Raw genomic sequence first — 13,587 nt, forward strand, 5'->3', positions numbered from 1 at the left:
AGAAATCAAAACAATGTGAGCACACATTTCTTTTTAACTAGAGCAGGAGGAGGAGGTAAAAATATGTGAGGGAAAACAACATGGAGACACCAAGGTCAGTGGAGAAGGTGGGGGAGGAGGTGTTCCAGGGGCCAGAGCTGAAAATCCTCTGCCAGCCGTGGTGAAGACCATGGGGGGAGCAGGTGGTCCCCCTGCAGCCCATGGAGTCCACGGGGATGCAGAGATCCACCCACAGCCTGTGGGGAGGTGCCCATGCCAGAGGAGCAGGTAGATACCTGGAGGAAGCTGTGATCCAGTGGGAGTCTCATCTAAAGAGTTAAGGTTGTAAAGGCCTTGCAAGAGAGAGAAAGGCCTTGCTCCTGAGATGGAAGCAGCCTGGCCTCGGCTCGGAAGTCTGCACCCTATGGACAAAATCCTCATGTTGCAGCAGAAATTCAGGTGGGATGCTGCTCATGAGGTTGGACCCATGCCAAAGAAGTTTGCAAAGGACTGTCTGTCATGGGAGGGACCCCATGGCTAAGTAGAGGATCCCTCTCCCTGATGGACTGACCAAAGAAAAAACCCCTTACCCTGTCCGTCCGTCCGTCCCCCCCCCCGGTGCTGTTGGTTGGAAGGAGGGAGGGGGTGAGCAGAGAAACAGTGTCTTAAGAGGGAGAGGGGTGAGCAGAGAAACAGTGTTTGTAGTAGAATTGTGGTGATGAATGGACTAAGAAAAAACCCTATACCCTGCCCCCTACCCGAGCTGTTTTAAGAGGGTGGGGGGTGAGTGAAGGAACGGTGTCTTAAGAGCTTATTTTTGCTTCTCATTTATCCTCCAACTCTGTTAGGTTAATAAATGACTTTGCAACTTTAAGTTTTAAGCCTGTTTCTGCCCTTCTGTGCATCTCTCCCACCAGTGCCTTATCTCAACTCATGAGTCCAGTGTGTATTTAACAGGTTTTTTTTCTCTTCTCCTGCACAGCTGCAGCAGGGGAAAGCAGAGAGAGAGCAGATGTCATAGGTGCCTGGCATTTAGCCAGGGTCAAACCTTGACACCCCAGTTGCCCAAATAACTTTTACATGTAGCCCCCCCCCATGAGGCTACAACTTAGTTTACAGAAACACGTTCCAGAGATGAGGCTCCATTCATGGTTGGTGCCTCATGTTCTTGAGATTGTGGGGATGTCTCGTCTTCTCCAAAGAATTCCGAACTAGGCTAGAGTACAAGGGTTATAAACATGTGGGCTAAGATACAGGGAGTGAAAAGTACAGGGGATGGGAAAGGGTATAAAATGTATAAAAAGGGTATAAAAAAGAGTATAAAGAGAAAGGACAAAAAAAATCAGGCATCATTTCTTCTCTTTTTTAGAGACTAACAAGACTTCACCTTGTCTCTAAACTACACTACTTCCAGCACTAGTTTACACAATTAACTATAGCAAAAAAAAAAACCCAACAAAACTATAATTACAACTATTATAAATTTTTCTTTTACCCAGGCCCAGTCTGGTAACCATGAAGTGAGGGCGTGGAAGATATGGTCAAATTTCAAGGTGTAATTTTTGGAACTTCATACAGAATTTGAATCTCTTTCTAAACTTTTAAACTTTTCTAATTTTAAATGGCCAGTTATCACCTCTATCTAGAGGTGGTAACTGGGTGCAGATCTAGGAATTGCTCATATTAAGAGCTCTGGATATATTTTGGATCACAGTGTTTTGTAACTTTTGGCTGAGCTTTGAGTCATGGTTACCAATAGGGCAAACAACAGGCATGTAAAGAACAATTTAAACTACATCATCTTGATTTGCATCAGTCTCTGTTTTTGATGGTCTCAGGGGCAGAAGCTTTTTTCATTCTGGAGTAGTGGATTTACAGTCTTTTCCTAGCAATCTTTCTCAGAAGTGAGGGTGGTTAGCAAAACTTGGAATGGTTCCTTCCACTTATCTTGGAAGGGGTCACTGGTCTACTATTTGATGAAGACCCAGTTTCCAGGCTGAAACAGGTTAGCAGGGGTATCTAATCTTATAGCTTTGGACAGCACAACGAATCTTTGGAGCTTCTGCAAAATGGAACTTAAGGCTGTTAAGTATTTCTGTATTTCAACTTTTTTCTCATGTGAATTTTCTTCGGGATGTGTGGAACTTGATATGGTTTGCTATACAGGCTTTCATAGGGACTTATGTTGTCTCTCTACTTTGGTTGTATGTGGACTTTCAGTAAGGCTATAGGCAAAGCCTGAACCCATGTCATAGATGTTTTTTGACAGATCTCACCAACCTGGGCTTTGAGGGTTCCATTCATACGTTCAACTTTGCCACTTGCTTGGGGTGATGCCTTAAATTGCTAGGAAAAATTTTAGACGCAGACACACAGTATGGGATAGGGGTTTTACCTTGGTTTAATAGGATCCCAGATGCGCACCGACGAACAAGCCAGCTCCAAAGGCCAGCCAAAAAGCCCCCCCCCAAAGCCCCCGTATACAATTTATGGACAGCCTAGATTAGAATACCTATCTAAAAGTCTCCAATAAAAAGTCTAACACATGAAGTAACTGCCCCCTTATTAAAATTGCCCTCCCCCCAAAAGATTGCTACTTAGTTTACAAAAAACATGTCTCAGTGATGGGGGCTCTGTTCAAGGTTGTGCATCATGCTTTTGAGATTGAGGGTTTGTTTCGTCTTCCCAAAGGATTCTGAGCAGGGCAAGGGGTACTAGGGTGATAGAATGCAGGGTTAAGATACAGGGAGTAAAAAGTACAGGAACGGGGAAGGGTAAAAGGTTATATATAAAGGATATATATACATATAAAGAGAGTATAAAAGTAAAATAAAAAATCCAAAAACCCATCAGGCATCAGGGGCTTGTATGGTGTGTGCAAGTTTCAAGCAAGTTTCAGAATCTTGTTAACTTCTCCGATCACTGTTGCAACAAAATGTGGTCTCCTCTCTGATGATATTTCTAAAGGAATCTCAAACCCTGGAATTACATGGTTGAGCAAGGCTTTCACCACCTCCCCCACTGCACTGGTGAGACAGGGACAAGCTCCAGGCTATTCATTGAACACATCAACTAATATTTGTACATATTTATATCTTTTCTTATGTGATAATTCAGTAAAATCTGTTTGCCAGTAATCTCCTGGGAGATGTTCTGCCTTGGTCACTCTTAACACTACTCTCTTGCTTGTGTCAGGGCTGTTTTGCAACAGGTTTCACACTTGCTTGTTATAGATTGCACAATATCAGTTATCTCTTTTTCTATCACTACTTTCTTTAGATGTTTTAAAAGGTTTTCTGTTCTCCAGTGTGTACTCTTATGTTCTTTCTGTGCTACCTCTCGAACAAGTGGGGGTGGGACTACAACCTGGCTTATGGGTGTAACAGCCCACTCACCCTCCTTAATTTCAGCTTTAAGAAATTTAATTAATTTTTGGTTACTCTGATCATATCTTGGAGCAAACCTTGTCAGATCTACTTCTTTTTGTGGCACTACTGCAAAAAGGCTTTTTTCTGCTATCTCTCTTGCTATTTCGACAGCAAAGCGATTTCTCACTTCAGGAGTTGTCTTCCTCTTTTGATGACTTCTGCAATGCAGGATAGCTACTTCTGTAGGTTTTCAGATGCTCTGCAGGAGTGCAAGGATTTGTTTTGCATGCTTAATGCCATTACTTTGAGCAGTCAGCAGGCTACGTTCTTCCTAGATAGCTCTGTGGGTACGAACAACATTGAATGCATATTTGGAATCAGTCTATATGTTTACTTTCTTTTCCTCGCTTAGTTCTAGAGCTCTGGTCAGTGCGATTAGTTTTCAGTCTGGCTTTTTCAGAGGCACATCCTTCAGGTCTGGTCTGCTGGAATAGTTCTCCTCTGTTGTTTGCAAACAGTCATGCTCAGGCAGGTCATTAAGTAATGTGGATGACAAAAACATTGCAGGGTTTACAACAGATGTTGTTTTTAGGGTAACATCGTCCTGTTCTAACAACATAGATTGGTATTTGAGCATTCTGTTAGGGGATAACCAGTGTCCCCCCTTTTGCTTCAGCCTAGAGATTACAGTGTGGGGTATATATACGACAATGTGCTGCCCAAGGGTGAATTTCCAAGCTTCCTGTATTAGGATGACAGTTGCTGTCACGGCTTTCAGACACCTAGGCCACCCTTGGCTAACATTGTCTAGCTGTTTTGAGAAACAGGCCACAGCTTTTTGCTGGTCTTCAAGGTGCTGTGTCAGTACCTTTAGAGTATTATTCTGCTGCTTGTATGTAGGTAGGTCTGGCAGCCTCAGAGCTGGAGCAGACATTAAGGGATATTTTAGTTGTTTAAATGCAGCCTTTGCTTTTTCTGTCTAGTTGATGGTTCTTTTCTTAGCTGCTTTAAGGGCTTTTGTCGTGGGTTTGAGACAGGACCCTTGCCAGGAGGACGCACGAAAAAGGGCAAACAGGCTTCAAGCTTAAAGTTGCAAAAAGTGTTTAATTACCTAACAGAATTGGAGGATAAATGCAAGGCAAAAATATACTTTTCATACATTATTTTGTTCACTCCCCCCCTCCCTCTTACGAACCTATAGTATTCACCCCCTTTCCTCCTCTACAATCCACAAGCCAGGTGGGGGGGCAGGGTGTGGGGTCTCTTTTCAGTCCACAGAGCAGATTCTCAAATTTACTCATCACCACAATTCTTCTACTACAAATACTCTTTATCTCTACTTGTTTCTCTCTCTCTTCAGACAGTTTTCTGCTCTCACCCCCACCCTCTTAAGAAGCAGTCTCTGCACTCACCCCCCCCCCCCTTTTTTCCCTCTTTGCAAACTAGCAACACAGACAGGGGGCAGGTTGAGGGGTCTTCTGGTCAGTCCAATCAGGAAAAGAGGTTCTCTACTTAGCCAGGGGTCCTTCCCACGAGAGACAGTCCTCTAGGAACTTCTTCGGCGTGGGTCCAATCTCATGAGCAACATCCCGCCCAAATTTTTGCTGCGACATGAGTCTTTTGTCCATTAGGTGCTGTGCAGACTCTCCCGAGCTGAGGCCAGGCTGCTTCCATGCCAGGAGCAAGGCCTATCTCTCTCAGTCAAGGCCTTTTGCAGTTTTAACTCTTAGATGAGACTCCCACTGGTTCACAGTCTTTTCCAGGCATCCACCTCCTCCTCTGGAGAGAGCTGTGGGTGTATTTCTGCATCCTTATGGACTCCATGGGCTGCAGGAGGAATTTCTGGCTCCCCCATAGCTTCCACCACGGCTAGCAGAAAGTTTCAGCTCTGGTGCCAGAAGCACTGAAGCACCTCTTTCTCCCCCCTTCTTCACTGACCTTGGCACTCTCCATGCTGTTCTCCCTCACATATTTTCACCTGCACCTCCTCCTCCTCCAACTACAAAGTGAAAGAAGTGCGCGCCTGCTTTGTTTTGACTTTTTCTTAAATATGTTTTCACAGAGGCGTAACCAGCACCTCCAATTGGCCCAAACTTGGCCGGCAGCATGTCCATCACCTTCAGAGCCATCAGAGATTGGCTCTGCTGGACTTGATGTAAAAACTTCCAGAACTTGCACTCAGGACACACAGGAGCCATCTTTGTGCCACACCCCACCCCTCAGACACCTCCCTAGGCCTACTAGAACAGCTTCGGAGGGGTCCAAATTTCTCCTAGATGTTAAAAACACTTCGCTGATGTTTTGGGCCAATCAAAACCACCACAGCTTTATATAAAGTTTTTTTTGTTTTCTCTAGTTTTTTAGTTCTTTTGACAGCTGATGTTCAAATATAGTTGGGCTATTCTTGAACCCTTGGAGTAGCTCTGTCCAGGTGAGCTGAGCCACTCTTCTTGTCTCAGGATTTTTCTACTCAGATGTAAAGAGTTCTTGACTACTTTTCTTTATAGAAATCTAGGAAAAGGCATTCTTGAGACTTAAAACTGTGAACTTCTCTAGTTCATTTGTTGATGTGGTCTGAAAAATGTAGGGGTTTGGCACAACTGAATCTATGTCTTCTATGTCTTCTATGTCTTCTATGTCTTCTATGTCTTCTATGTCTTCTATGTCTTCTATGTCTTCTATGTCTTCTGTGGTTTTGTTAATTGCTTTTAAATCTTGCACTAATTTGTAACTTTTACTATCATCCTTCTTTACTGGCAGAATGGATTTTCTTAGTTTAAAATTTAAAAGTTGAAAGAAGGGCCTTGTTTCACTTATCTCTGTGGCACTAGTTATATTTGCAATGCTTTGACTCGGTTTTCTCTCAGCCTGCTTCAAAGGTGATTCTAGGACAGCTTCTTTCTTTTTTGGTTTATCTCTTTTAGATCTGGTGTGTTCAGCTACTGGATTAGCAGCATTTATAGCCTCCCGGGTTATCTTTTTCTTCTCCTTCCCGGTAAGCCTGCTGGCTGCTGTGTCTACAGCTCCAGTTCTTGCCTCCTCCTTCAGAGCTATTTGCACTGAATTCATCTGGCTCGCTCTTATTTGCGGCTACTTTTCTCTCAGCCCCGTCACTGACCGTGCGGCAAACCGGCTGCTGCTCTCTGCTCCCCTCTTTCCTAACCTTGGAAGGGTTAGGTACAGCAGCAGATGCACTTCCCTCCCCACCTAGACCTGCCTCTGCCCTCAGTGCAGCGAGCGGGAGGTAACCAGCTCGGCCCTGCTTCTCCCCTGTCTCCGCCCTCAGGGCGGCCTGGGGAGGGTGGCAGCCGAGGGGGAGGTAGCTACTCATCCCCCATCCCTAGCCCTACCGTGGCAGGGGGGAGGGGAGCTGGCGGTGGCCACTGATCTTTTTCTCCCAGTGCCGTATCGGCCTGGGGCAGGGAGAGGGGCTGCTGGCAGCGGCGGCGGCGGAGGCCGGAGCTAGCCTCCCACCACCTCCTCTGGTCTGGCTGGCCCTTGTAGCGACAAGGGATAAGATATTCTTTCCCGCAAGGCAGGCAGTTTTTTTCATTTGTTTGTACACTTTTTCTTGATTTAAGAATATAGAAAACAACTCTGCATACTTTAACTCATTAAACTTGCCTTTGACTTGAAGCTCTATTAGTAGTTTTGAAATTAATTGGTCCTCTAAACTACTTAGATTGGGCTATTTTTCTCCCCTTTCTAGTTCTAACACAGGCTACACTCACAACGACAGCTTAGTTAATTTTTCTGTGTACAGGGGGGTGTTTTTCTCCGTTAGGTCATGCCAGTTTTTTTAAGATCAGACCCAGTGGGGAATCCTGTGGGATTTTTGGGTTAGCAGAAGATGTACTATCTATGTTTTGCTTATGAACAGAAAAGAAACAGCTGGAAAGAAAGCACTTAGCCTAAAGACTGGCGCAAGAAACGAACCCGCAGTTCTCACGCCCAGCAGAGTAAAGAAAACAAGCTTAAGACAGTGCGCACGCAGCTTAGAAACCATGGTGAGATTTGAACCACCACCCTTCGGTATTCGAACGTACACTTCTAACTTGTGGGCCACAGCTCTTTCTGAGCCATGATCCCCTGTGAGCCACTACGTAGTGGCTTGCTGTGAGTAGTAACGAAGAGCCTCTCTTTCTTTTCACAGCTCCCTGTGGGAGCAGAGAAGGTTGTAGAAACCCTTCTTTTATGGCCCCTCTGGCCAGTCTCTCGCCCAGATGGAGATCTTTTCTAGATGCTAGCTAGCAATAAACTCGTAAAAATCCTTTTGATCTTACCTCTCCTGCTGTGTTTCTGTGGTAGGTTTTTCGGAAACTCCCTGGTTTTCGCAATTCCAGGCTGCCGCTTCCCTCCCGTATAGTGCCGGCAAGTGGGAGGTGCAGCAGGGTGTTTTTCGGTCCAGAATTGAAACTTGGGGTCTCTTCTGCTCCTGGCTGGCTCGCCAGAACTGATGCCTAAAAAGCTGGTAAAAATGAGACATGGATACTGCAGTATAGGGAAACGGGTATTACCTTGGTTTAATATGATCTCAGGTGCACCATCATCAAAGGTGGTACCATGACGAAAAAGCCCCCGGGTACAATGTGTATACAATTTTATGGACCTCACCAATTAGCATACCTATCTAAAATTTCCCAATAAGAAACCTAACAAATGAAGTAATTGTCCCCTTATTCTAATTAACCCCCCCATGAGGCTACAACTTAGTTTACAAAAACATGTTCCAGAGATGAGGCTCCGTTCAAGGTTGGTGCCTCATGTTCTTGAGATTGTGGGGATGTCTTGTCTTCTCCAAAGAATTCCGAACTAGGCTAGAGTACAAGGGTTATAAACATGTGGGGCTAAGATACAGGGAGTGAAAAGTACAGGGGATGGGAAAGGGTATAAAATGTATAAAAAGAGTATAAAGAGGAAGGATAAAAAACCATCAGGCATCAGTATTGACTCAGTTTCCTTTCTCAAGTACTTAACACAGAATATGCTGCCTCAGAATTTACTAAAAATTCAGCGTTGTCTTTCCCTAGCTTAGCTATAACCAAAGGCTCTGCTGGGGGAGCAAGCCTTCAGTCCTTCTCATTCTGAATTTCATTCTGACCCCATTTCCACAGCCAGTTTGGGAACTGAGGATTTTTTTTTTAACATGGGACAGTCCTTTTTCTAATGTCCTTTTTTCTTACAAAAGGCACATTGATCTTTGTCCAGAGGGGAAAAGGTACTCTGGGGTGACTTCTCTTGACTACTTTTCTTACTGGAATGTTTAACTTTGTCACTAGTGTTATAAATTAGGTCTCAATAATCAATCAGAGACAATGTCCAATTAAGTATAATTTGATTTATTTAGAGCAAGCGGGTATCAGCGAGGCAGCGCTGGGCAGATAACTGCGCTGAAATAGTCCGAACTCTCCTCTTTTATGCAGTCTCTATTTTCTGACCACGTATATCTTCCGGAGTTGGTACAGCCCCTTCATCATGTTGTTTGCTAGATGGTCTTATTCTTGCTCTTCGGTGGTCGTGGGAAACAAGTCCTTGTATGTTCGCAGTGTCGTCCCCCCCCCCCAAGCAATGATTCTATATCAGCCCACTCCTCAACAAATACAGGATACAGGATGTGCAGGGTGGGGGTCTCCCTCCCCTTTCTATTCGGTCCTGTGGGCAAACAGGATGCCTTAACAGGATGTGTTGAGGCCCCTTTTCCTCTCTCTTGCGATTCTTGCGAATTCTTATCACAATTCCCCCCTCTCTGTATCTCCATTTGTTTCGCAGAATCGCCTTAATGCTTCATGGCTTAAGATGAACTCTTCTTCCATCTCACTCTCTTGTTGTTCAGGTATGCTTTCATATTTTGCTCTGACTAACATTAAATGCGCTGCTTCCAGTCTTCCTTTAACTATAGCTATCAGCCTGTTAAAAATGCATGGTCCAAAAGTCAGAGTTAGTACAATTACTACTAGGGGCCCTGCTAGTGTGGAGAGTAGAGTCGTTAGCGATGGGGAGGTATTGAACCAGCTTTCATACCAGCTCTGTCGACTCTCTCTTTCTCTTTTTCGCTTATCCAGTTCTTTCCGGAGCTCAGACATTGCATCTCTAACAACTCCTGTATGGTCTGCATAAACACAACATTCTTCTTTTAGGGCAACGCACAGTCCTCCTTCTTGGGCTAGTAGGAGCTCTAATCCTCTCCTATTTTGGAGCACCATTTCAGATAGGGACCTCAATGATGTTTCTAAGGCACTGATAGAACTTTCAATTTTGGCTATATCTTCATCTACGGTTTCTCGCAAATTGGCAAATTCTGTGTCTTGTTTTACAAGGGAGGCTATACCTGTGGCTGCTCCTGCTGTGCCTAATGCTAATAGGGTTGCGATAGTTATAGCTGTAATAGGTTCTCTTTTTACAAGGTGGTGCCCTGGGACCGAATGGTGGTCATATATGTAATCACCTGGGTGGTAGGTGATTCTTGGCACTATTACTACTTGTATGCAATAGTCTGATGGATTAAACTCCTTTAAGGGAATACAGGGAGTTACCCCTACACTTGCACATACCCATTTAGCATTTTTAGCTGGTAATAGCCAATCTGCAGGCTCTTTTGGTTTTTGGGCTTGCATTGTTACTTTACATAGGTGCATTTTAGAAGATGGGATTTTTCCTATGCACCTTCCTTCTCCTGATACCTGCGCCAATGTGATACCAGATTTTGTTCTTTTGCCAGATTTCCACAAACATTGAGCAGGGTTGCTCCCATTTACCCTTATAGCTTTTTCAATTGTCCCCATAGATTCATAGAAGGGTGGTCTGGTGTTATAGCATAGCCAGCAGTGGTCTGTTAATTCTGGGTGTGTTTTGTTTAGGACCTTATAGCTGGCTACCATAAGTCTCCATAATTCATCAGTTATTTCTCCCGAGGGGGTTGGGGGTATTTCGGTTTTGGATATGGTGGTACTTTCCTCATGGTCTATGCCTAATCCATCTGCTTCAGTATTTATCACGTCTATTATGACCCGGTTTGGTCCCACTGGTTCGGGGTCATTGGGGAGAGGTTCCTTTTTTATATAGATAAGACCACCTCTGTCGGTTCCTGATTCCCAGTACCTTATACCCCAGGTCTTGCCTAGTAGCCACGTAGGATCTTGGGGTTGTGTTATATTTATGTATAACCATTTACAGGTTACTTTGGGCCCTGCTCCCCTCCTTCCAATCTGGCTACTATAGTCAGGTGGATTACAACTGTAAGGTCCCCACCCAACTTCAATATGCTTGTCTCCGTTTGGGAGCCAGGGGTAAGCTATGGTTTCGCATCCCCAATAAGCACAGTAATAAGAATTTGGGTGGTTGCAATATCCCTTTCCGGGGTTTGCACTAGGGCAAAAATACCAACCTTTACCTTCAAGCATACAAGGTTCTATAGGAGCTAAAACACAAAGGGATGCATTAAAACTGATTTGCCCCGGTCCGAGTCGGGTTTGGATTAGGGTTTGGCTGTCCCATTGTCTTAACGTCCAGCGAAAAGGTTGGTGGGGGTGCACATCAGCAGTAGTACATGTAAATATTAGGCTTAAAAGCAAGATATAGGTGTGGTAGGAAGATGGGGGTCCCAGTGCTTTTTGAGTTCTTTTAGTTTGTTTAGACCCTGCCTTGGTCCCCTTTTTAGCCTTATACAGTGGTGCCTGTTTCGGGTTCTTTCTCGATTTGGGGCAGCTCATATCAGATCTTTTCATAGTCCCAGGTATGTTCACCCCACTGGCTGTATATATCCCTCTGCCTCGCCCGTCGGCTCGGTTGCAGCGAGTCACGGGGATTGAATTCTTCTCGGCAGCAAGGATTTTTTTCTTCAGGGGTCTCAGGGACAAAGGATCTTTTCTTGTAGCTGTCCTGGTTGACATGTTTGACCATGAGGTCACCACAAGGCAAATAGACCAGGGCTTTTCTGCACTCCCCGCCAGTGATGTTTGCCACCATTGGTGCGGGATCATTTGAGTGGTAATAATACAGTTCTTGGTGTATCCCAAATGCATACATGTCCCATCACTAACACATTCGGCAAATTCCCTTAGGAGGTCCCCCCCCTTTGCAATGGGCCCACTATCATTCCTGGCACACCTTACATATAAAGCAAGCAAAAGGGTAGCAATTACAATTATGGATGTTGCACTTAACAATATAATTATTAACATATTCTTCAAGCAATAAATCGTGGTTTCTCAAGTGTACAGTTACAGGATTTCATGCATAGGCAGGCTAGGATTTCTTAAGCCTAATTTTTAAGTCCTGTGGTTGTTCCACCACTCTCCAGGTGGGGTCTCTGTTGAACTTCTTTACTCGGCTAGCGTGGGTCCAGCCTTTCTCTGCTGTCCGAACCGATGATTCTGTAGAAATTAGAACAACATACGGTCCCTCCCATTGAGGGGTTAAAGATGTTTCTTTCCAAGATTTTATTAAAACTTCATCTCCAGGGTGGAATGAGTGAATAGGTAGCCACAGGGGTGGTCGTTGAACCACCAGTCCCTTCTTACGGAGTTTCTCCCTTCGGTTTTCTAGGCTGGTTATATAGGATTGTAGATGGAAATCTGATATGGCTGGGTGGTCTTCAAGCATTTCTAAATTAAATGGCATTCCATATAACATTTCATATGAAGAAATCCCTATATCTGTACGGGGTTGAGTTCTAATGTTTAATAATGCTAATGGTAGACATTTAATCCAACTCATTTTTGTTTCTAGCATTAATTTAGTTAGTTGCTTTTTTATTTCTCCATTTATTCTCTCTACCTTGCCCGAACTTTGAGGGTGCCAAGGGGTGTGGTATTCCCAGGCAATTCCGAGCGCCTCAGATACAGCTCTTGTAATCTTAGATATAAAGTGTGGTCCCCGATCTGAATCTATTACTTCTATAAGGCCATATCTTGGAATTATTTGTTCTAATAAAGTTTTTGCAACTGTTTGTGCTGTGGCTCTTGTCGTTGGGAAGGCTTCCACAAAGTGAGTGAGGTGGTCTACTATAACCAGTAAATATTTATACCTTCCCGCTAAAGGCAATTCAGTAAAGTCAATCTGGATGTGGGAAAAAGGTCTATGTGCTAATTCTCTGCCCCCAGGGATTCTTTTTCTTAATTGATGTCTGTTTACTTTTTGGCAAGTAACACATCCCATGGTTATCTGTTTAGCTAAGTTGTAAATACCCATGCACATATATTTATTGGCAAACTGATCCACCAGGGCCTGTGTTCCCCAATGGGTCTTTTCATGAAGTCTTTTCAGAACCCTTAAGGCCATAGGCTTAGGTAAAATCTCTCTTCCATCTCCCAGAACCCATTTACCCTCTGAGTTTGGTTTTATACCCACTTGCCTCAATTTTTCTTGCTCTATTGTTGTAAAGCTTAGCAAGTAGGTTGTACAGGGGTAGTCTATGTATGGTTTGTTTTCCCCGTGAATATAACAAAAGTCTTTGTCCAAATTTGATTGCCCATCAGGACTGTAACAGGAGCAAACTAAACCATCCACTCCGTAGTCCTTCCAGCAAGCAGAACAAGGGAATCCTTCCAAGTCATACCTGCAGGTAGAACAACTTTCCCTAGGATTCCTTACCCAGAGGGGTAGTAATGCTGCTCGTTTAGCTTCTTCATCAGCCAGGTTGTTGCCCCGTACCACTGTTCCCAATCCCTTTTGATGTCCCCTGACATGGACCACTGCAAGTTTGGAGGGTACCCTAATAGCTTTTAAAATTTCTTTTATGAGTCTCTCATGGACTAGGCTCTTTCCTTGTGATGTAATAAGGCCCCGTTCTTCCCAGATTTTTCCAAATGTGTGTATTACCCCGAATGCGTATTTGGAGTCTGTGTAAATAGTTCCCTCTCCTTTTCCTATAATTTGTAAAGCCCTTAGAACTGCATACAGCTCACATGCCTGAGCCGACCAACTTGGGCTTAGTGGGCCAGATTGGAGTACTTCTAATTTATTTCCATCCACTATTGCATATCCCGATTTGCGCTTCCCCTCAAGCACCCGTGAGGAACCATCTACAAATAATTTCATACCCTCCCCCAGTTCTTCCTCTTCTAAGTCTGGCCTGATCTTAGATTGTTCCTCTATGGTTTGTAGGCAATTGTGCCATAAGATGTTACTCTCAGGGTTCCCATACAGAAATTGTGCTGGGTTCTGTATGGATGCCACTTCTAAAGTAAGCTTGGGGGATGATACCAGAATTCCTTCATATTTCAGCAATCAGACATCAGTG

General features: G+C 44.3%; 1 protein-coding gene and 1 long non-coding RNA gene across 2 annotated transcripts in view; both read right to left on the reverse strand.

Annotated features, from left to right (window-relative positions):
- LOC146425500 (uncharacterized) overlaps nt 1-5,314 on the reverse strand; it is an 865,580-nt gene extending 860,266 nt beyond the window's left edge. The window contains exon 1 of the long non-coding RNA XR_014846533.1: nt 5,286-5,314. This is a non-coding gene — a long non-coding RNA (uncharacterized LOC146425500). The remainder of the gene's footprint in view (nt 1-5,285) is intronic.
- A 3,986-nt stretch (nt 5,315-9,300) lies between these two features.
- Nucleotides 9,301-11,387, reverse strand: LOC146425516 (uncharacterized). The gene is made up of 2 exons (XM_085041511.1): nt 10,103-11,387; nt 9,301-9,312 (listed from the first exon to the last, which is right to left on the reverse strand). The coding sequence occupies exons 1-2, from the start codon at nt 11,366-11,368 to the stop codon at nt 9,301-9,303; spliced, it is 1,278 nt and encodes a 425-aa protein (XP_084897637.1). The 5' UTR covers nt 11,369-11,387.
- Nucleotides 11,388-13,587: the final 2,200 nt, after the last annotated feature.

The sequence above is a fragment of the Lichenostomus cassidix genome, chromosome W (assembly GCF_008360975.1).
Source record: "Lichenostomus cassidix isolate B80296 chromosome W, HeHo_3.0, whole genome shotgun sequence".
NCBI lineage: Eukaryota > Metazoa > Chordata > Aves > Passeriformes > Meliphagidae > Lichenostomus > Lichenostomus cassidix.